The sequence below is a fragment of the Ornithodoros turicata genome, chromosome 5, assembly GCF_037126465.1.
Source record: "Ornithodoros turicata isolate Travis chromosome 5, ASM3712646v1, whole genome shotgun sequence".
Lineage (NCBI taxonomy): Eukaryota > Metazoa > Arthropoda > Arachnida > Ixodida > Argasidae > Ornithodoros > Ornithodoros turicata.
In genome coordinates, this window is record NC_088205.1 from 66109228 (window position 1) to 66132162 (window position 22935).

At 46.1% G+C, this 22935-nt stretch overlaps 2 protein-coding genes across 6 annotated transcripts in view; one reads left to right on the forward strand and one right to left on the reverse strand.

Annotated features, from left to right (window-relative positions):
• The window catches only part of LOC135394609 (tudor domain-containing protein 3-like), a 62352-nt gene that overhangs the window by 26975 nt on the left and 12442 nt on the right, over positions 1-22935 (forward strand). The gene's annotated exons all lie outside the window — the stretch shown is intronic.
• LOC135394608 (protein toll-like) lies at positions 1168-22543 on the reverse strand. Of its 4 annotated transcripts, none has more exons than XM_064625435.1 (2): positions 22434-22543; positions 1168-5061 (listed from the first exon to the last, which is right to left on the reverse strand). In XM_064625435.1, the coding sequence occupies exons 1-2, from the start codon at positions 22442-22444 to the stop codon at positions 1809-1811; spliced, it is 3264 nt and encodes a 1087-aa protein (XP_064481505.1). In that variant the 5' UTR covers positions 22445-22543; the 3' UTR covers positions 1168-1808. The 4 variants fall into 4 exon arrangements, with proteins under 4 accessions (XP_064481505.1, XP_064481504.1, XP_064481506.1 ...); XM_064625434.1 differs by lacking the exon at positions 22434-22543 and adding an exon at positions 22278-22374; XM_064625436.1 differs by lacking the exon at positions 22434-22543 and adding an exon at positions 20626-20958.

Below are 22935 nucleotides of genomic sequence, written 5' to 3' on the forward strand. Positions count from 1 at the left end.
CGGCGCTGTGCCCTGCAAGGTAACTAGCCTCGTCCCAACGCCCCGAGTAAAGAGCAGTCGCACACAGAGCAGCAGCAACAAAAATTGTGTGTTGTAAGGTTGAACAATAGTTTCCAGTTGTGGCTCATTGAGCCCATACCAGTAAATCCAGTAAGTCGGGACAGCTCAGGCCCTGTGTTTCTATGTCTATGTTTCTCTGCTTATCTTGCCCCGATGGCAACCCAAACACAAGTACACAACTATGTGCTGGTCTGTGGGTGCCTATAAAGACACCAAAGTTGGAGATGTCAACGTCCATCTTTTTCAGTGTGAATTGATTAGAGATGGGACGAATCCAAGGAAGGTTCTGCAAATCCACGAATCTTTCAAATCCTTTCTTTAATTTGATGTAATTTGTAATAATGTAATTTAATTTAATGTAATTTGTAATAATGTAATTTAATTCAATGTAATTTGTAATAATGTAATTTAATTTAATGTAATTTGTAATAATGTAATTTAATTTAATGTAATTTGTAATAATGTAATTTAATTTAATGTAATTTATTTAACATGTTGCGCATCGACTACAGGAAATACATAAGTTCTCGAGTCTGAACTGTTTCCATAAAACTAAGAAATAATCAAAAGCAGAACCGTCCTACTTTTAAACTTGTAATGTAAGAGTTCCTGCTTGAACTCTTTCAGTCCAGCGCAATGTAAACAAACAAGAAAACATCCACCGGCCAATGAGGCTTTCGGTGGACTCCGCAGGCGCCAATTTTAAAAAGAAACCCACAAACGTGGCTGGTGGATTCAAAAGATTGGACTCGCCTTTCTGGGCACTGGGATTCGGATTCCCAAATCTCGAATCCCTGCCTAGGATTCGAGGATTTGCGGATTTGGTTGGCATATCCCTAAAATTAATGCTTTAGAGAGCATTTGGGTGTCACAGAATCTTGAAAATGACACTGATTAACTGAACATACTAGTCGCCAAATATGTAAAGAAGCCATGTAGTAGGATATGTGCATTGCATGCTGCTGTGCCTAAACTGTGGGGAACGTTGGAATCCCTACCTTGCATGGCAATCCAATGCATAGGCAGGTGCTGCAAATAATCTTTAGAAGAAGCATCTAGTGAATAAACCCATCAGGAATAATGAGTTCAATGAGTTCACATAAAGCATATGGGCAAAAGCTGAGCCAAAATACAGTCAAACTCCTTTATAGCGAACACCTTTTTAACGAAAATACCACTACAGCGAAATTTTTTTGCGGTCCCGCTGGAGCCTATAGGTCCAATAATGGACATCCTTTTTAACGAAAATACCTTTACTGCGAACTTTTTTTGCTGTCCCCTGAGCTTCGTTGTAAAGGAGTTTGACTGTAGTCTCTTTTTTTTTTATTGTCGTAACTTTCTACATTAAATCACATTCAGCTCGTGAAGGCCACCCATTGAGTACCCATTATATCTCACTTTCACCTTCGTATTTTATGTAAGGATGCACAGCATACTACATAACCCTTCAAATGCCTTATTGTCCTGTGCACACACAGCATTGCTGCCTCTGTTATGACACTGGATAAGGGTTGTAGCTGTCACACAGCTTCAGCTAGGTCCATTAATACTGTCCACTTGAGTTGGTAGTTGACGATTCACTCGGAACACTGAGCATGGTTGCTAATGGTGATACTATACACAGTGATGTTTCATGATAGAACACAGTCTGAGCATTCTCAGTTGTAGTGCCACAAGAGCACATCTGCCTAGCCCACGAGAACAGGCTGAGACACACAAATTGCACTGACTTAAGTTAGCGCAGGTCTTCATGCCGGTTCGTCTGTTGGCTGTGTTATGCCTGCACCACGCTTGGACCTACGCGGAGGAACTTCTAACACTGTGTCTTCAGTGTTGGCGTTGTTGTTCTGAGTCACTTTATCTGCTGGGGCTTCTTCCTTGGCTTTGTCTTTTTGCAATTTTGTGCCATTTGCCAAGGTTGCAATTTGGTCCTCGACTGTTTTAACCATCTGCGTGTTCGGCCGATTCCGAAGTGGCAGCTTGTTGCTTGGGGCGGGCTGCTTTCGATGTGGCATTGCATACCTTAGCTTCTCCCAAAACCAGCGTTCACCCCAAATAAGGTATGTCTTGGTAGACAGTAGGAACCTGAGGTCTTTGTCAAGACTGTCCTTTGCAGGGAGATCACCTTTTGTGATCACAATAAGCCTGTCTACACGATCTTCCAACATTTGGTAGTATGCTGTGTGGAACTCAACTTGGAACCACAGACTTTCCAAGAAGTCCTTTGAGACAACAAGTATAGTTCGTCGGCTATTTTGAACGGAGTTAACGATGTTCCAGCTGATATTGTATCCTGGGAGCCAATCGCGCTCATGAATGCAGAGCTTAAACTTTTCCTCGTTAGGTCCGTTTTCGAGAATGTTAAGGATGCCCATGGCAACATCACGGTCAGCACTACTGTAAGATATGAAAGCATCGTACAGTTTGTCTTCATCGAGGTCCTCTTCATTGAAGATGCACACAAAGAGGTTGTTGAAGTTGATGTAGACGTATGCTAGGATGGTTTGTCGGTGTTGGTAATACAGCACAGACACCAGCACTAACAGCACAGCAAGAACGACACAGACACCCGACACTATCGCAAGCTGACGTCGTTGGTCTATGTTGTCTGGAGGGCAATACGTTGAGTCTGGTATCTCGTTGATGTAGAGCAGGGACAGCGAATCGTTGTAACGAAGCGGCTTATTGCACTTGATATCGGAGTAGTCCTTTACTTGAAAAACATGACCTCTCAACCAGGTCTTGAAGTTGAAGCTAGAACAGTCACAAACCCATGGGTTGCCACTGAGCATCAAGTTTAAAGAGTTGTTGGACAGCATGTCCATTGTTTCCGAACTGAAGCGGCTGATTTTGTTGTTGGACAGCGATAATGTCCGCAGCGAAGAAGGAAGCTTGTTGGCATCTACGGACGTGAGGGCATTGTTGTCTACATAAATCTCCGACAGGTTCTGCCACTGGGGCCTGGTGAGGTTGGCTAGTGAAGTGATGTGATTGTCCTGTACATAGAGGATGCTCGCATTCAGAGGCGCCGTATTAGGAATGGTTGTGAGGCCCTGAACGCTGCAATTGACGTGTGTGGTCGAGTCGATCCGCCGAAAGAAGCAGGCACATTTTTCGGGGCAGTTCTCCGTCACATTGCACTGAAGTTCCCCTAGACCGAGATCCAACAACCCCTTGCCTCTGAGGGCTCTGGGTGACTGGCATGCGTAATAATCTGAATCTTCGAAGATCACCGACTCTTTCTTTTTGTTGTCCCTCAAGTACTTGATAAACTCGTAGAGTTGGCAGTTGCAGTCAAAGGGATTACCCTGGAGACGGTAGAAATGCTCGTAGCTGTTGTCGGAATAGACTTTTTCTTTGTGATTATCGTACGAGGTCAAGAGCAAAGTGGAGACTTCGACCATCGTGACTTTATTGTGTCTTAAGGAAAATTCTGCCTTCTTCGACAACAGGTTAGGAACCCTGAAATATGATATGTTGTTGTAATCGAGGTTTAGTTTCTCTATTGCAAGGTATATTTCCCAGTTCACATATGGGAATTCAGCCAGCTGGTTCCTGGAGAGGTCAACACGTTTCAGTTTCTTGTTGTACCCAAAGGGAGTCAGGCCTTCAAGTTTTTCCAGCTTGTTGCTCCCTAACTTCAGGTCTTCGAGCTTCTGTAGTCTTTGGAATGTGTCCTTTTCAATGCTAGTTATAAAATTTGACTCAAAATTTAGTAATTTCAGACTGACAAGGTTATCGAAGGGCCCCGCCTTGAGCTGCGTGAAGTCATTTTTATAAAATACTAGCGTTTCAAGCACGTACTGCTTTTCAAACACCGATGAAGGTAGCGAGTTGATATCATTGTAGCTGAAGTCCAGGTAGAGGAGCTTCGTATTTTCCCTGAACACATTGGCGGGTAATGTCGTGAGCCGGTTGTTCTGCATTTTGATGCTCTTCATGTTTGGAGCGTAGGCAAACAGCTTCCCAGGAATGCTGCTGAAGTTGCTGTCTGAGAAAGATATATTCTCTAGCCTTCCAAGTCCCATGAGCAACTTCTCAGGTGGAGATCCGAGCTTGGTCAGAGCGTTGAGATTCAACTCCCCCAGTTTCTTGTTGTGGATGAAAAGGGCATCTGGCAGCTCTTGAAAAGGATTACCACCAAGCTTGAGGTATTCCAGCTGCATAAGATCAGCAAAGTGATCCGACGTGATGTTAGTGAGCTGATTCAGAAGGAGGTCTAGGTTTTTCAGCGAGGTCAGGTTGCTGAAGACGCCTACTGGAAGTTCCTTCAGCTTGTTTCTGTACAAGTAGAGATTTACGAGGTTACTGAGTCCCTGAAACTGACTAGAGTGCACGCTTTCCAGTTGATTACCCCCCAGCTGAATGCTAGTAATGTTCGTCAGTGGCCAGAACACTTTTTCGGGAAGCTCTTTGAAGCCATTGTTGTTAAGTTCCAGGGTCACTAGACTCGTTAAATTGCCAAACACGTCCTCCGGTAGTTCGGTCAAGTTCTTGTTGCCAGTCACCGAGAGCCTCTTGAGAGAGTCGAGCCCCTCAAAGAGTGTCTTACTCAATGCCCCGTCCATTTTACAATCAAACAAACGAAGTGACGTCACTGTCATTCCCTGCAGCACGTCCGCAAATGACCCGTTGGGCATTTCACAGTAACTGAAGGAAAACCGTTGCACTTCACTGATGTTAAATGCCTGGTACATTCCCTCTTGAAACGGAGCACCACTGTCGCACTGAACACGCACCGAGTCACTGATGACATACTCAATCATAAATGCTTGCACATCAAGTCGCTGCGGAGAAAAGCAAGCCAAGTGCCACCCTCCGATGCTGTCATGTCCGAAGCGGTCGTCACAGCTGCACTTGTAGCCTTCCGGAGTAGGGAGTTTGTTGCATGTGAGGGCACTGCTGGCAAAAGTGAAGAACATCTGGAGCAGGGCTGCATATATGTAGAGCCGTGGTGGTACGCCCTCTGGTGTGCAGTGGACATGTTTCATTTTGGGGGACCTGCAGCAGAGAAAAGAATGTTGACACACGTGTTTCCTTACTGTGTTGTGTGTCTCCTGCTAAGGATGGATAGGGGCAGACAGGTGAAAATGCAAGGGCATGTGAAAGCATAAATTGGGCATGTATCAAGTCAAGCGCACTGACAACTAAGCTGCGTGGTGCACTGCATGCAAACATAAAGGGTGGTTTCTAGAACTCCATTACTGTCTCCATTACGCTAGACCATGAATGAGGCAGTAGCGGATCCGGGGGGGGGGGAGCGGTCACTCCAAAAAAAGAAAAAAACACGTCACAGTTTATATATTGGATTTCCTCACTCCCACCACGCGCTTCGGCAAGCGAACAGCGTCTTGGAGTTATTTACAGCGACAAATTGCCGCCATATTTACAGTCGTTATTCGGAGCCATAAAACTATATGCGCTACACTAAGTGATACACTCGCGAAGGTAAAGTATTATTCCAGTTGTCTTTTGAATCCCCGTCGCCAAGATTCCGCTCGATGATGAGCGTGTCGCGGTACAAGAAGGCTGCGGGTGCGTACATATTTATCTTTGAGGAAACCGCGGACGTCTTGTAAACGTTGAAGTTCATGTCAGTGGTGGTTCGACATGACACTTTGAAGGCTGATTGCTGCGCAATCTGCAGCTCGACGGGAGTTTCTTTCTCCAGGAACGCTCTTTCTCATGGTTGCTGTTGCCTATGCTGTTGCCCTTGAAAAATATTAACGAGTGAAGCACTGGAAGAGTGCCAGTGAGGGACGAACGCTATGGCAGACTCTCCGTGCCGGAGGCGAGGACGCATAGAATATACAAGTTGCACCGATTGGCCAGATGCGGGTGTTGCGAAAACACGTTGTTCGTGGACTGCGATTGCTTTTCGTGGCATGGCGTATAATTGAAAGCAGAATCATTTTTCAGGATGATATGATTCGGAGGTCACGGTTGGGCGTTAACATAAGGCTGTTAGGTACCTTCAGCGCGTGCTCGACGTTGGTGCAGGTGAATGGTTGACGGTGAACCCGAATCTTGGCAGAGAAATAGTGATTCGATTTCAGAGGATCACTTCTAGTATAATACGCGCGCGCGTCCCAATAAAACACACGCAAATCATTGGTTTACAGTGAAGGGCCACATCATTGTACACAGTGCAGAACACAGCTTTCATCTGGCGCGTCCTGGCCATGGTATACCATGTACTGTTAAAATCCGACTCATCATGTTCTCATGTTTTCGATGGGTGGCCTGTTCGATGCACCAGGCTTTATTGTCGTTTCCGCAAGTGCTTGTACGATGTACGGCAAATGTACGAGCAAACTTGATTGTCAACACTGCTTGGGTTGTACATCGTTGTCTTACAGTTCTCTCCATAATATACTTCGGAAGGACCAACTTAACCTGCTTTTCTCCACGAATACCTCATGCAACAGCAAACTCTGTACTATATACGAAAACACCCCGGACGGTGGTAGCCAAGGTCGTGCTGAAGACTGGGAGGCGGTGGGTTCGAATCCTACCACCGGCTGTGCTGTCTGAGGCTTTCCTTGGGTTTTCCCGAAGACTTTCCAGGCGAATGTCGGCACAGTTCCCCGTGAAGTCGGCCTAGGACGCATACTAACACCCCCTGTCCCCGACTCTTTCCTGCTGACCTCTCTCCATCTGTCCAGATCTGTACGCAACTCTTAGCCACAGTTGCTTCGCGGTGCTAACACGGAATTAAAAAAAAACTTTATTCACATGACGTCACTCGGCGGGGATTCGCGGAGCATGCGGCAGCAAACAAAAACCGAAACCAAAACCAGCCGTACCTGCATCATGGCGGCGGTCGCGCCTTGCCTTTTTGAAGCTTCTGCGCTCTGCGGGAGTAACAACAGGGGATACGCGCCCCATACAAAATTGGATGTCAATGAAACGGGAACAGAAAGTGCGTTGGCGTCGCACCCAACTGAGCACTCCTAACCTAGTAACCTGTCGTCCTTTATACATAGAAGATGCTTTGTTTTTGATGTTACTGCCAGGTAAACGCGCCTCCGCGCCAACCAATTGGCACGTCAGCCATCTTAAGCCATCTCAAGGTATATAGTAGTGTTGGAAGTATCGGAACCCCTCTGTTGCAACCTGCCTCCAATTCGCTCTCTGGTGCAGATCCGGGGCCGATTTTCTGTGGCAGTACCTTCGAGAACCCTAACGCTTTTGCACGAAACAGGTGACGAGATACTGACCGCTCTTTCAGAAGCAATCGTTTATTACGAGGGCAGCTTTGCCAAAAGCTCCGCTGGGTTCACAACTGAATCCGGCCTGAATGCGCTTTTTACTGCTTCCACTTGCCCGTGACATGGAAATTTAAATTTAGCGCCACATCATTTATTACGCAAAGTATATATCGCTAATAATATATTATTATCGATATTAATATTATTAAACGTGTAAGGATCATACGTCATTTATTGGTACGATCCACAGTGCATTGGAAAAAGAACGTCAACTACACCATAATATGTGTCCATTACTTCCGCATTTAACTGAATTTTTGGCGGCAGTGCACAGAAGAAGGGAGGGCGGGGAACAGCCCCAGACCCCCAGTGCATGCAGGGCCGGATCGGGGGAGGGGGGGGGGTCCGAATGTCTTGTCTACTGTCACCGTGTGCTTCAACTGGTATTCGGCAGAGAACGCTGCATGCTCTCCCTCCCCCCGAATAAAAATCCGAATCCGGGGTACGCGTGGTCGTACGTGAATACAATAACTCAATGTCGGATGAGGCAGCGAATTTGGGTTAAAACGTGGGAAACGCATCCCGTTCGCGATTTCCCAGAGAGAGAGGCTGGCTGGTGTACGGCATCTTCGTTCCTTCTTTTTTTCCCCTCACATTTGCGTAGGTGCAACATACTGTACGAAGCTGACCCAGAAATCAAACAAACAAAGAGAAAGAAAAAAAAAAAAGAAGGCTTCCGCGTGAGGCCAGTGAGGCGGCAGACATTCCTGGACTGGAGGAACGACCCATGCATGCACGGGCTAGTGGAAGCACGTCGTGTATACAGCTTGTTTTACAGTCATTGGATGGGACGGGGGGTGATCGACGCGAAGCGGCTGAAAAACCGGTAGGATGTTCGCTCGCTCGGTTAGTGCCCGGTACTTCACGACTGATTGATCGCAGGACAATGGGACGCGAAATAGAAAGAGTTTGTCCCGTTATGTGCGGCAGCGCGAGTATCGGGGAAGTCTCCAGGTACGGATTTGGAAGCGACAAGTCATTGTGGAGGCGCTGCTATCTGGTATCGTGTGAAAAGATTTGTATTGTTTTTTTGTTTTTTTTTCCTTCTTCTTCTATAACGTTGATATTTCTGCCGGGAACGATTTTCACCAGAGTGTCAGTGATAATAATTTTAGACAGAGAGTGTAAGTTGCTCTTATGAAATTAAAATATGTCGCTAGGAAATGTCAGTCTAGCGTGACTTGCAAACTTTAAAGTAACGTCGGTAGAAATCAGTATTATCAGATCAAAGTACATATTGAATTGGGGGCACTATGATGGGATTTCTACCGCTTTTTGTATCATTGCTGTGCCGAAAGAAAAAAAATGTAACTTTGTGCCCGACCGGGCTGTGAGAGGTTACCTAAGAACTCGTACCTTTTATAATGCCTGTTTTTTTAAAAAAGAGAGAAAACACGGAATATAGGTCGGATGTTTTTCTCAAGATACGCTGCAAGAAGTCGACCTTCGTCTTGTACCGGTCACTGGCAGAAAACATCCGTGTCTCGCAACGATGGGTGTCGTACGCGGCCACCTGATGTTTTTGTTTGTTTGTTTGTGTGTGTCTCCAATGTGCGTGTCGCTTGAGCTGTTCGTTTTATTTATACATTAATACTGTGAGCCCATTTGCGCCGTGACAGGAGAGGATACAGTTATACAAGTATCACTTTTCACACGAGTTAACGTCACGTTTTTCTAGCGCTTTCATAAAAATAATAACATCACGCCCATCACCAAATAAATTAGCAGGTAATCCGTTCCATTCTTCTGGTATTCTTACAAGGAGCGAAAACATGGAAGCATATACTGGCAAAGCATGGAAGCACACTGACCGCAGTGATATTCCCCGTAAGTTAGGTGCCACATAACATTCTGCAACAGCCAGCTGAACATTACATGTTTTACGAAAAGTTTTTAAACTCTCCATCTTTCCACGTTTTTCCAATGTATCTAATTCCGCTTTAATTCAGTTACTTGTATCTGCTTATTGGTGATATAAATCTTAGAGCCCGATTTTGTATATTTTCAGTTTTACCAATTTGGACTTTTTTGTTTTGTTTTTTGTCGGTTCTGCGCCCGAATGTATTATCAATGTTCGCTTGTCTTTCTTGAGCATAAAAAAATCCTTTTTTTATTTATTTATTTATTTTTTTTACAATTCCGTTCATTAAACCTACAGTTCCTCACACGCCTTATGAACTGGTTGCCACTTGCTCACCTACGTGACCGCCTGACGCAGATCCATAGCGACCGACCTACTTCAGACTGAACAAAACTCGACACAAGAAATCTCCCACGGGTTGCATACACATACTCGTAAGGTCTGCACAGGCCTTGCACATCTTCGCACGCTGGCAATATCGCAGCACGCGAAGAGATACGGAGAAAGACGGTTACACATCGCTTCGGAGGAAAGCTCATTAGTGAGTCTTCTTATACAGCCAGACGTCCACGGGTACTATTCGAAACGCTACGTTGCCGACCATTATGCTTCTGCCGTGCAATTCGACGAGATTTCGCGTAACTCGCATAAAATCGCCCAGTGGGCGTGAAAAAATTTTTGTGGCCGTTGTTATTCGGTCTGGCAGATCATTATGTGCTTACACTTCGCATTATACGAAATTATATATAAGTGGCAGGTACCAAGCCTGTATTTCCTGTTTCGTGTCCACTGCACCGACTCGGTCTGGGTGCGGCGTTAAAGGATGCCGTAAAAGCAGCAGACAAATTGTTTATGTTGACGGCATATGGTTTAACAGCATGTTGCTTGTAAACCAAGCACAAGTTGTATATGTGACAGAGAATGCCTGATATTTTTAATTTGCTAGAAAAATTGCGAGAAAACGGCACGGGGCGAGGTCTGCTGGTAAATAATCCCCAAGTCGTCACCCAACAGTGATCTGTGTTCACGACTGACTTGCTGCTCCTTGGGGCTGCGTAGCCTGCTTTTTTTCTTTTCTTATTTTTTTATTCCTTTTTTTTTCTTTTTTTTTTCGTTTTAGACCCAATGCCTTGCGCAAATGTTTTTGGACCGAATGATTTAGACCAATGTTTAGACCGAACGCAAATGTTTTACACCCAATGCTTCAGACCAATGTTTAGACCCATTGCTTTAGACCAAGGTTTACACACAATGCTTTAGACCAATGTTTAGACAAATATTTGACAATGTTTAGATCAATGTTTAGACCCAATGCAAATGTTTTACACCCAATGCTTTGCGCATGCAATGTAGATATGCCACCTTACTTGACGAGCAATGCCCAACTGGCGACCACTTCGACACGGTGTTGCCTGTTATTTTCGGTTTTAATTTTCAAAAAGACCACGAGTGCAATTAGGACGAAAAAGTTGTGACGTAATAGTACCGTTTGAGAGAAGTCGGTGATCGATTTGATTTGCGGAGATATTGATAGATACTGAGATATTGATCGAAGTGCGTTGGGTTCGGGCATCTTGAGTTTCCCATCTCCAAACGCGCGCAGCACGTGGTTCTCACTTGCAATGTCCCTTTAGACTGGTCGTTGTATGTACGATTGAAAAGTTCAAATTCTTAATGGGAGCCCCTCGAATCCGTCCTTGTCTCGTACTTTGTTCGTTGTATACGCAATATATTGTATGTTCTGTCTTGTATTGCAAGCACGTGCTTTCATATATTCATCCGATATTTATTTATTTACGATATGTACTGCTTGCGACACGGATGTCTGGAATCGCCTGTCACTAGTTCTGCAGCCCATATTTCTGTGGTTGCCCTCGGAGATGATGTTTCAATATTGTATTTAAAGAAATACCATGTGCTGCACGTGTTTATTACTGAAATTGTCTTGCAACACCTGGAGATCTGAGATTGTGTAAACGGCGGCCCAGTGTTGTACCCGTTACTGAAATATGGTATCGCGATACCGATACTCGTTACTTGAGTAAAAAGTATCGAAATACCGATGTCGATACTTCTTTTTAAAGTAACAGAGTACCGCTACCGTTACTAAAAAAGTAACGCGATACTTTACCCGATACTTTTGTTGGAAATATGAAGTTGGTGCGACATAGAAATCTCTCTTACCTGACCATCCCATTTGTATAACAGGAAATCGGGAGAAAACAGTTTTGCAGTAAAAAGACAAGATATTTATTATGTAGCTCGGACACTTTGCTTGACTTTTATCAATAGCTGGTTCTGAAAGTTGTCTTCTGCCATCCTAGCAGGCCGTGGTCTCTCCGGCAGATGACAGAGGAAATATACGACAATTGCGTTAGTATCAGGCCCACACATACCCTGGAGTCCAATGACCAAGGAAACCTATCCGAAGTTTACCGTACCACAGTATATGTGAGCGTGACTCAGTGCGACACGGCAGCTTAGCAGTGGAATCCAGAGCCCAGGACTGACCTCTGTCCATTGACCTCAACTCTTTCGTTGAGCGCAGCGTGGCTATTTCCTCCAGGTTCGAAGAAAAAAAGTGAACGTGTGTTCGGTATAATTCTCGTTACGGAGCAAGTAGGCTTGTCCACAGGCTTCTTGTCGAGCGCTAGGCGGACCAGTGACAGTGAAGTAAGAAATACGGTCGGTGAAGAAAGTGTGGGGCACTAAAAAGTATCGGTAACGATACGGAGGTGGCGTTACCATAAATTTGTAACGGAAATACTTCTCCGATAACGATTTAAAAAAGTATCGCGATCCGCATTCCGATACCGAAAAAAGTATCGATTACTGTAACGGCGCCATGTACAACATTGGATAAACCACAGGGTGCTGATTTCAGACAACCGTGTCGCAAGCAGTACCTTACTTAACTAACTCTTCCTTCTTCGGCACTTTGTGCCAATAGTACATAAATCTTTGACTAGTAGCCGGGTTGCTGTGGGTTTTGTTGGCGGGAATTCATAACGAAAAGCAGTAAAAACCCTCAGTGTAGTATTAAACAAAAAACACTACGAGATTGAAGGACGCACACAACGTGTTGTCCTTGTCAGGACAACACGACGCGCCTTGTCCCTCGTAAAACTGCACAGAAGGTTTTTACCGCTTTTAATTACGGATGTCATATCTCGTTCAGTGACCCTGTACAAATAGCTCCATCAATTGATCTTCAACTGAACACGTTCCTGTTAGGCATTTTAATATAGCAAACACGATGAAAATCCCCGCGCGTACCAGTTAGGCTTGTGTCGTATTATCAGAAATTTAACACGGACTGTTCTTTTTGTTTTTACCTTTTTAATGCCCTCGTCTTTTTTTTTTTTTTCTTCTTCACTATCCATTACCCGAGCAGGAAATTCAGTAACTTGACTCCAACTCGGCCTTTTTTTTTTTTTTTTATGTGAATCATTTTGTGAGCAATTTATGTGTTCCGGCTAGTTCCGTTTCGTTCCGTTAACCTTGTGTGCCGCTAATGGAGCCAGACTTCTGTCTAGAGTTCACGTGTGAGCCGGAAGTACTCGAAATCTAGATTATTTTCTTGAAAAAAATAAAAAAACGAGTAAAACGGAAAATGGGGCCACTATGAGCTGACACACTGACTGACTGGCTGGCTGCTGGCGCTCTCTATTCTCAGGAACGGGGAAAAAGCTAAACGTTTAAAAGCCATACTTTTTCTTACATCGTTTTTACGTGCGAAGCCTCTGCACGAAGTCACTCGACCACGGCGGTTTTGCAACATGCGTAAGGCCGCTGTTTACGAACAGAAAGAGGAGAAAGGGTGGAAGGCTAAATCGTGACCGGTCGTTGCAATTTGCTGGAAACCTGTCATACAGAACCGGCGGCGTAGCAACTATAGCATTGTTTTTTACCGCGGTCAGAGATGGGAACACAAAAGCGATGTGATATCCGATCGCGAGGCAAAAGAGTCGGGTGCTGGTCGTTCGTTTGTTTTTGTCTCACGAAGAGAGGGAAGGCCGAACGGTGTTTTCCTTTCTTTCTTTCTTTTTTTTTTTCCTATGTGGGTAGGTGACAAATGCATACAGTATGCGCAGGTGTCGCCTGGAATGCAAGATACACCGTTGTCACAAATTAAGAGAGAGAGAGACAACAAAGTGACATAGACGATGTGCCTGTTTGTTCATTAGTATTGGCGCATTCAAATTGCGAGCTTGACAGCAATTGTACGGAAAGTCGTGGGTTCAGATCCTGAGCTCTCTCATAGCGGTCGTTATCGTTATATTTAAAGTTCACGCGCTCCAAAGCCGGTTTGATAGGCTCGCAGGAGACCTCGTGGCGAATCACGGGCCGAAGTGATGCATTTAGCGCGCGTTATGGCATTGGATAACGACAAGTTGAAGATCGCGCGTGGAAGAGTGCCCTGGATAAATCGCGTTATACGACGGTCGGTTATCTGACGTAATCAGTTATTATGCTAGGGCACCTGACAAAATTACGCCCCCCCCCCCTGTGTTCGTGAACTTGGTGCCATTATGTGCTGTAGTGATGCCTACTTATGGCAGGACATCGTCTTTTACGCCTTATCAATCAAACATGCATGACGTCGCCATATACCATGAAAGTATAACACGTTGAAGCTTCTGGGCATCCTCGTATAGTAGGGTGTTTTAGTGAACCGGAAGCACTCTACGAAAACGCTGTGATAAACCTGCGGTAAACTGTGTGAAATCAGGGTTCACACATGTGTAGTCACCGTTACCGACAACACGTTCCGATTTAGTAAAACTTGCGAGTCACCCTCTCCCGAATTTCTGTCGTGAAATACTACAATTGACACCAGGTGGTGTCTGTAGCATGCTGTACAAGGCTGGGCCCCCACCAAGAAAAGATACTCCGACCCTTGTCTGGAGCACTACGTACCTAAACTTTAAAATGTGTTTCTGGTCCAAAGATTCCTGAACACCATGTGACAGGCCGTGAAGTGGAAAATACTGGGATATAATGCCGCGATGAGATAAATATCTTAACGGCATTATAAGCAGCCTCCGTCTCGAGCGTAAATCGTGTCAGTGGCAAGCGGTTGATCAAGATGTTGCAGATTATTGGAAAATCCCGCGCGAATATATCATTATGGCAACGGGAATAAGTTGTTCCTTGGAGAAAAGTCAACGTTACGCACGTAATCAGACGCGAGAAACGTCATCAACAAAACGGGTCTTTCCCCGTTCTTCGCCTCCGAACACGATCACCTTCCGTGCTTTCCGATCGCTTTAATTTGGATTGATGAGGGAAAACTGGCTGTATCGGATTGATCGCTGGGTATCTTTCGGAAAAAGTCTTCGCTGTACCAACACGATCTATATGCTCCGAGGCAATGCAAGAGCTCTACGGTCACAGATTTATATATCTCCGCCAGCGATTAATCTATAGTGCGCACATTGAGCGAGTGTGGGACATATGAGAAGATGGCGGGGGCCGATTGGTGTGTTTTGTTGACGCGAATGGTACGTGTTTACTTCAAGATGGCGTCGTTAGTGGTTAGCGTGCTGGCCACGTCGCGTCGAGACTGGGAATTGCCGTAATTTCACGCTTGTTAGCCGCGGCTTATGCGCTTTTCTTTTCTTCTCTTCTTTTCTTTTTTTTTTTTTTTTTTTTTTTTTTTTACGGGCGCTTTGCGGCTTATCTGATGACTATTTTTCCATGGTATTTTACCCATATCGCGGTGTTAACGAAAGGGCCGACAGTGTCTCATGTTTTCCGGAACAGCCCCGCCCTGCCAATGCACGAACAGTGCGTAACAGGGGCGCGTCCACATTCGAGAAGACTGATCTTCCTGGTACCTTCCCCCACGCAGCTTTAACGAAGGGGGCGACAGTGATTCGTGTCTTCTGGAAGACCACTGACCGATCTTAGTAAAACACTAGAACCGACCCCGTTGGTTATATACACCATGCCGACCCCGGAAATCTGCATCGCTGGTTTACCGCACAAATCAGTCACGTCGTATTGCTCGCGGCTTATCTGCAGTGTGGCTTATACGCGTGAAATTACGGTGCACGGGTTTGAATCCTGGTGCCGGCTGTGCTGTGCGGGGTTTTTCCTGGGTTTACCTCAGGCGCTGTCGGACATATATGTCGGCACAGTTCCCTTAGAAGTCGGCCCAGGACGCACATTCCCCCAGAGCGTTAGTCGTGACGTTGCCCACCTTTGTGAGGCCAACAACGGCGAACTCTTTCATTACCACCACCACCGCAGTTTACTGTACAAGCATGCAAGTGTACTCTAAATATGTGGAATCCGACGAGTGTTTTCACAACATGATGAGTATACAAGCGGCAGTTTGGAGCACGCAGGCGTGCTACGTTACGACTCGTCTTCATGCGCGTGCCCGAGCCAATCACAGGTATATTTAGGTTTTGTGGGCGGAGCAAAACCTATTGAGATTGAGTATGACACTCATCGTCAACTTTTGCTCAACTCAAAGGTTGAGCTAAGGCCCGTTTGCATTAAAAAAATTTGAGTACGAGTCTCAGACTCAATCTCAATAGCCTTGGCAGTGCATTGAGCACGCGCTCGCTGCTCGCGCGGGAAGCGCTGCCGAAGCTGCTGAGATTGAGTCGGAGACTCGAACTCAACTTTTCTGCAAACGGGCCCTTCTTTCCTTTGCTTTTCTATGACATGTTTTTCACACCCTTAGACCGCCTGCCAACAGCGCGCATACTTCAAAGGCTGCCTGGAAATTTCGCGCAATGACGTGCATACCACCGTCACAGGCCGTAACGTCCACTGACCCGTTGCCCGCAATAAGTGCGGCAATTCCGGCATAATTCCGGCCCGTATTATTTTTATCCTCGCTACTCCGCCCCGCCAGAAACACTCCCGATAGTTCCTTCTTCCTCCTGGGAGCGTAACACAGTTATGCATATGTTTATTCTGTCGAAAGGAATAGTCGTTTCCTTCTGTCCTCGTGCTTTCTCCCGCGTGCAGATTGTATCCGTAACGAATACGACAGGCCCGTCATCCACAGTGGACCGGTCGGTGATTGTTATGCAGCCGGTGCTACCTGACCCCTTTGTGTTTGTTATTGAATTCCTCTGGGAAAGGGGTGAGGGTGATAACGGAACTTGATTGCGTGAGGCGGTGTGACCCGCGTTTCCGGTTCCGTCAGTCCAATTCGCCGGACGAGGCCGGACGGTCATGACGTCATAACAGTCATGACGTCATCGCCAAGCTCTGACGTTCCCGGCGCGACAGGTGGTGAGGAATGCAAATATTCTGGTTTCGGGCGAAGGCTTTGGGCAACAGTCTTTGTTTTGGTGGTCAAACTGGCTGGTAGAGTGAGGAAGATGGCGCTGTAAACGATTTTTTACCACCTGCTGATATAACAGAGTTGCTGGATAATCATTTCATCGCTACAGGTGCGAAAGCTCATAAATGAAACTCTCGTACAGAGCATCCGCGAGGCACATTGGGGCCAGCCAATGTTGTCATTCCATGGCAGCTCCCGTTGTTGTCCATCGCGTTCGCCCTGCGTTCCGGCACGTGACCAGGAGAGAAGGACAACAGTACAAACCGACAAAACGGCTCACGTCGTATATGCATATCGTTAGGCCTGTAACCGTTCTCTAGTGCGCAGCTGCGTTTGTGTCATCTGCCAAATACATATCCCCCATTGTATTTCCGTTGTTTGTTTGTTTGTTTATGAGGAAAAGAGAGGTTGGCCATGCTCAGCAGGCCTGCTACTCTTATCGGGGGGGGGGGGGGGGGGATTGGGAGGAGTGAGTTAGGAGAGGGAAAGGGGGAGTGTGTGTATGTTATCTAGAATGCAGAAGGAAGGGGAGGGAAATGTGCTTTTCGGTACATGTGCCTGGGGTGGGTCGTGGGGGCGAGTGGCACGTATACGTACTATGGTACGTGCTGGTGAAAATGCGAGGCATCTTTTGGACACCCCTGTGGTTAGTGAGGATGGCCTGTCTGGCACAGTGTGTGAGGCATCGCGTATTGGTGTACATGAAAGGAGAGTCGTCGATTCTGAATGAGAATTAATCATTTTCTCGATGGGGGCGAAAGGAGCAACTCGCGAGGGGAAACTTCTAGCTGGGTAGCAGAAATGTGTACGTGTATGCTACCCCGGGATCCCCGACGAAGGTGACGCTGGATGCTATGTTGATATCGTGCCTGTCGTCGTTCCTGGATCTGGATATGCTGGTCCTGTCGCTGAGCAACTGGCTGGAGCCGAAGCTCGTTTGCCGTGATGCGCCAGGGTTCATTTACAACTATACTACAAGTATATTTACATAAGAGCTCAGCTACGGCAACTTCTCGTCATAGTGTAACAAGATGTCACTCGCCCGCTCCCAGCTGTCTAAGTCCCCTTTCATACAGCCCCCTCGGGGAAGCAACAGTTTCGTTGCTCCTGTTCAGGCGGCCTTGGTTACTGCTTCAACAAAACTTGTGTCGCAGACAGGCCCTAGGCTCAGGCGGGAGGACCTCGATATTCCTGGTTGCGAAAATCACGGTTTTGTAAGATGATATGCCGCATTTAAAAATCCGATATCGCTATTTAACCAGTCAAATTCCCGGATTTTCGATGTCTGTCCAGGTCGTTTTAGCGAACGATAGCCACATTTTTAGCGGCCGTCAGGATTAGCAGGGCGGCCACGACGAAACAGCTTGTTGGTTAGTTCATTATTGGGTTAGTCCAAGATCGGTATTTGCATTCTTATGCTCAGGTTAGTCTAAGTTCTCTGTTGGCATTTTCACGCGCGCGACTCTCCATTTTATTATCAGATAACATTTATTTCCAGCAGTTTATTTTGCGTCGGGGATTTCGATCAGTTTACTTCGAGGTAGAAAAAAAGGGGGGAACTGGTGTACCGAAGAGGGGAGCAAAGAAATGGGGGGTGACGTTTCGAGCGAAGGTTCTTCTTCAGACTAGATGGACGGAATGTGGTGTGGTGTGTCCCACATTCCGTCCATCTAGTCTGAAGAAGAGCCTTCGCTCGAAACGTCACCCCCCATTTCTTTGCTCCCCTCTTCGGTACACCAGTTCCCCCTTTTTTCCTCTGTGTGTACGTGTGCCTGGTAGCCCTTTTGATTACTTCGAGGTACACCAGCTCGAGCTGTCCCAACTAAACAATGTCCCCTTCGGCAGGATCCGCTCAGAGAAGGCATACTTAGCTCGTTTGGTTTATGCGACGACCTCTACCTATATTAACCACTTTACCAGCGACCTCTATAAGGGTGCTACTCGAATCGTCAGACGAAGTATAGGTGGTCGCGTTATTTCCCTGGAAACGCAGAAAGTATACTGGAAGCAGGGTCACTGCCTACTTTTCTCATTCGTAGCTTGCCATCGTTTCACCCCTTCAGTTTTTTTTTTTTTTTTCGCGCTGTTGAGTACGAACTTATATGCAGTATATATGCAAAAGACTGGGTGGTATCTAATGACTCAGTTTCCCAGCTCGAATGATTAAGCGGCCGACGAACTCTCATTGAAATGGTTAGACGGTGATGTAATTCATGCGTACGGGAGCTGAATGTTCGGCCCGTGTTTACCACTCGAGGAAACTTTTGAGAAAACGAAAGTCTCAGCTCGTCCATTGCTGTGTTTGGCACACAGTTGTTGTTACAGTGTTAAGGTTTGTTTTTGTTTTCTTTTTTTCTCCGTGCATCAGAGTGATTGTCCTGTGTGAGCGATAGTTTTTACGTCGATTGCCCAGTGCGCAAAACTCTTCTTATCGCTTCTGTGTAATTCCCGTATTGCGACTGTAGAGTAACGCGGGAATTCAATCGTCTACTGTAGCTTCCCGACACTTCCTCAGCTGCATTATCGTTGAGTTACGTATTAATAATTTGTCTCCGCTACAAGGGTCAAATATTTCGCGCAACTGAAGTTTGTATTCGTACTTCCGAGATATCATTCGACGACGTTTCGGTACAAACTGGCATCTCTCTGCCGGTCCAACTTTCATAATCCTTCACGTTGAAAGCAAGCACGCACAAAGAACTGCACGCTTTCTGCCCCAGCATGGAACCGTTGCCTGTATGGGAATAATCGAGCTCGCAGGAGCCTGAGAGCGGAACGGGAAATGGTCCTCAAGCGTCCTTGGCTAGCGAACGTGTTCGAGTAACGCTTGGTTGCTGAAAGCCCCCCCCCCCCCCCCCCAACTCTTCGAGCGACTCGGCATAATACCAGGAATTCTTCTTGTGAGGCACAGCCCGTGACAACACCTGATTGGTGTAACATGTGACGCATGCCAAAGCTGCTTGCATAAACGGTGAGCTGCTGATAAGTGTCTAAAGGAGCTGACGTCTGGTTCATTGTCCTTCGACCCTGTCCTTGCGGTGTTTTTCTTCTTCCTCGGCGTCATACATGTTTTATGAGCTTCCGGTGCAGAAAACTTGTCTGCTTCGGCGATGGGCGTGGCTGGATGGGAGACAATGACATCTCCATGGTTCCATAGGGTCCCTCTCTGAGTTTCAGTTGCAAGGAATGTCTGGTTTATGTAGAGTGTAAGCATAGTTACAGGTATCCAGCTGTCAAATGGAACCGGATGAGAGAGGGCGCCTGTGCTGTTCGTACGGATATGATACGAAAGGTGTGCAGAATGATAGAAGCAAACTTTGCGTGTTACATTATCAACGTACTAGTAATATCATAATAGTAGACGAACGTTGGGCTGGAGGGACAGAAAAGAGACGACACGACACAGAGGCTCAAAACCAGCAAATTAACCAACAGTGGTTCATTTGGTGGTTTTGAGACTCTCTGACGTGTCGTCTCGTTTCTGTCCCTACAGCCCAACGTTCGTTTACTATTATGAATGCTTACCAGCTTGCCACTATTTTCCCATTATTATCGTACTAGTACTATGTCACATACTATACGTGCATGTGGTACATATAGTGTGACAGTACAAAGTGCACCATACATTGCATATGATTACAGCATGTACCGTAACACATACCGTATGAGTATACCGTACATACCATGCATGTAATAGCACTTAATATAAGATGGTGGCGTATATATGTCAGCGAATAACGTCTAGATAACAGATGTGTGTGTCTGTCACTTGTGTATTACACAATAGCTTTCACTTATGGCGCACAATACCAGACAGCCAACTGAATAATCACGTATTCAACCAGCGTCCGTGCTATGACAAAACACACAAAAGACCTCGATGTACTTTCTACGACTACCAGATCGTGACAATTGCCCCACTTCGCAACCTTTAACTTTTCTCTTCACGTATCATCGCGTACTATTTCGCCTCCCACATGCGATAGTATCTTGACATGGGCTCCCCACATTACCACACATCCTCCTTATACAATTGGCCAATATGAGCGTCACGTGTTGTCGCGCCTCACGAACAAATGCTTCGTCCCGTAAAGTCACACTTGAGACACATGTCGATCACTCACCAGAAGTATATTTCACGACGTTCAATATCCAAAAGTGCGAACACCAAGTCGGTCCTTCATCGAGTACCGAAGAAACGACGTTTTCCACAGTAGCTTCATTTCAGGATGCGAAGGATAATCCACATGCAGAGCTGCACTTAGTCATCGAAGCACCGTTGTGAGTGAGGTAGCCACATTGTTTACATGCAAATGGCAAACATTGGCGACGAAGGGGGGTGAAAAAAGGAACACGGTATGCCTTGTCAACTCCGCTAACTGGTGTATGTCATCTCGGAACTCCAAAGCCAGCGAGCGGCGGAGAGCGTGTTGTGTGTGAGAGGGTGAGATGAGAGGGGAGCGGTCAAACGGGAGGAGGACTTGTTGGACGGGTTTTGGTTCTTTCTCTCCTTGCTGAGTGTTTGTTGGAAAGGTCGCTTCTGCGTGCGTCATTCGTTCCAGTTTTGTGAGCTTTTTCTGCAGTGTTTTGGTCGAGTGGAACAAGAAAAGGAATGGTCTGGGGTGATCTTTAGATTGAGTTTCTCATCCTTCTAGGACGTTTTCTTCTTCTTTTTTTTTCTACCTGAGTGTAAGGTTCAATAGAAAGCCTGGGGGGGGGGGGAATGTGTTTGGGGTGCACATTCCTATGGCCAGTGATGGGCAATGTACCAGGAAAAGTACTTCAAGTAAAATATTAAGTAGTACTCGCGAAATATGTGCTTTCAAAACAGTAAAAGGTCCTGCCAGCGCTAAATACTTTAAGTAAAGTAGTAGGTAGTGAGACATGAACTTGAAGTACCCTCAAATACAACGTGCTGTTTTCATGTCACGCCATTTAGCTGTTTTGCGGTGACTAATATGCATGAACATACGTCCAAATGTAGCCTCTTAGACAAGTCACACACGGACCTTATATGCATGAGAAAATAAAGCGGAAGAGCACGTTGAGGCGTACCAATTCATGGGCTCCGACAAGATTGCGAACAGGCTAAAATAGGCCCAGGTGCAGCGCTGTGAACACCACGATGAACACTGCGGTAGAGGGCAGGATGCGGTGCCGGCTGTCATGGAAGGAGCTAGCAAGGCTCACAGAAGGGTACTTCAAGTACTTCAACCAAAAGTACAGCAAAATGTACTTCAAGTAAAGTAGAAAGTATTATTCGGCAGAATTACCTGAAATAAAGTAAAGGTACCCCGAAAAGTGCTTTAAAGTATTACTTAAGTACCGAGTACTTCCAGTACTGCCCATCACTGCGTTTGGCGGGCGTACTTCGAAATAAAGTGGTCGAAATCCTCGTTGCAAAATAAACCCCTGTAAGTAAACGTTATCTGACTATAAAATGCACAGTCGCGCGCGGGAAACTGCCAACGATGACCTTAGGCTAACCTGAACATACTCATGGAAACACCGAACTTGGACTAAACTAATAATAAACTAACAAACGTTCTGTTCCGTCGTGTCCGCCATACTAAGCCTAACGTCCTGGCTAACGGCTTGGACAGACATCGAAAACTCGTGAATTTGAGTGGTTAAATAGTGATGTCGTGTTTTTAAACACGGCATAGCGTCTTACGAAGCAACAGAGCATTCTCCTAGATTTTCCTTGTTTCGAGAACGTGAATTTGGAGACAGGGGATTTCGTAATCGGGAATATCGAGGTCCATGGGCGACTTACGGTACTTGATGTAGTTGCATACTCCTTGTCATTCTCCTGCGTTTTAAAATGCAAATCCTTCCTTGTGCACTGAAGCAGGTATTGCATGTACGAGCGCCGGGAGCCAAAACACACGGTTCCCCATTAGCAACTTTACCGCACAGAACATGGGCTCACCTTATTGCCATTCTTTTAAAGGGGCCTTTCTTTCACGGTCGCGTCGCTGTGTTTGCCGTTGACATCGTTTTCCGCATATCAGATAGAGACAGTTTGATGTCAAGCAGACTCTGCAGTCTTTGGCCCGCACGTCACCATCTGGAGCGCAGTTGACTGCAATCTCTTCGCAGAACGCGTGAGGGATCGTGGTTTCACGTTGACATTTCTGGAGCAGGCGGATAAGAGAATTGCGACCCTGAACCTGAAATGGGTCGCCTGAAATTTCTTTTGCGTGACCAGTATGACTCGCTGCGAAACATAAAGTAACGGGACGATCGTGATAAAGGTCTTCCCTGTCATTTCATTCAAAACGGAAAGTGGGGACGCAATAATGACACAATAATAGCGGACAAGCTCAAGCTGAGCGGCTGTTAGTTTGGGTTTGGTGCTAGTTTGCTTGTCGTGTCCGGTGTCGCTTTGTTGTGTCCCGGCTCTTCGTTTAGAATGAACTGCAAACAACTAA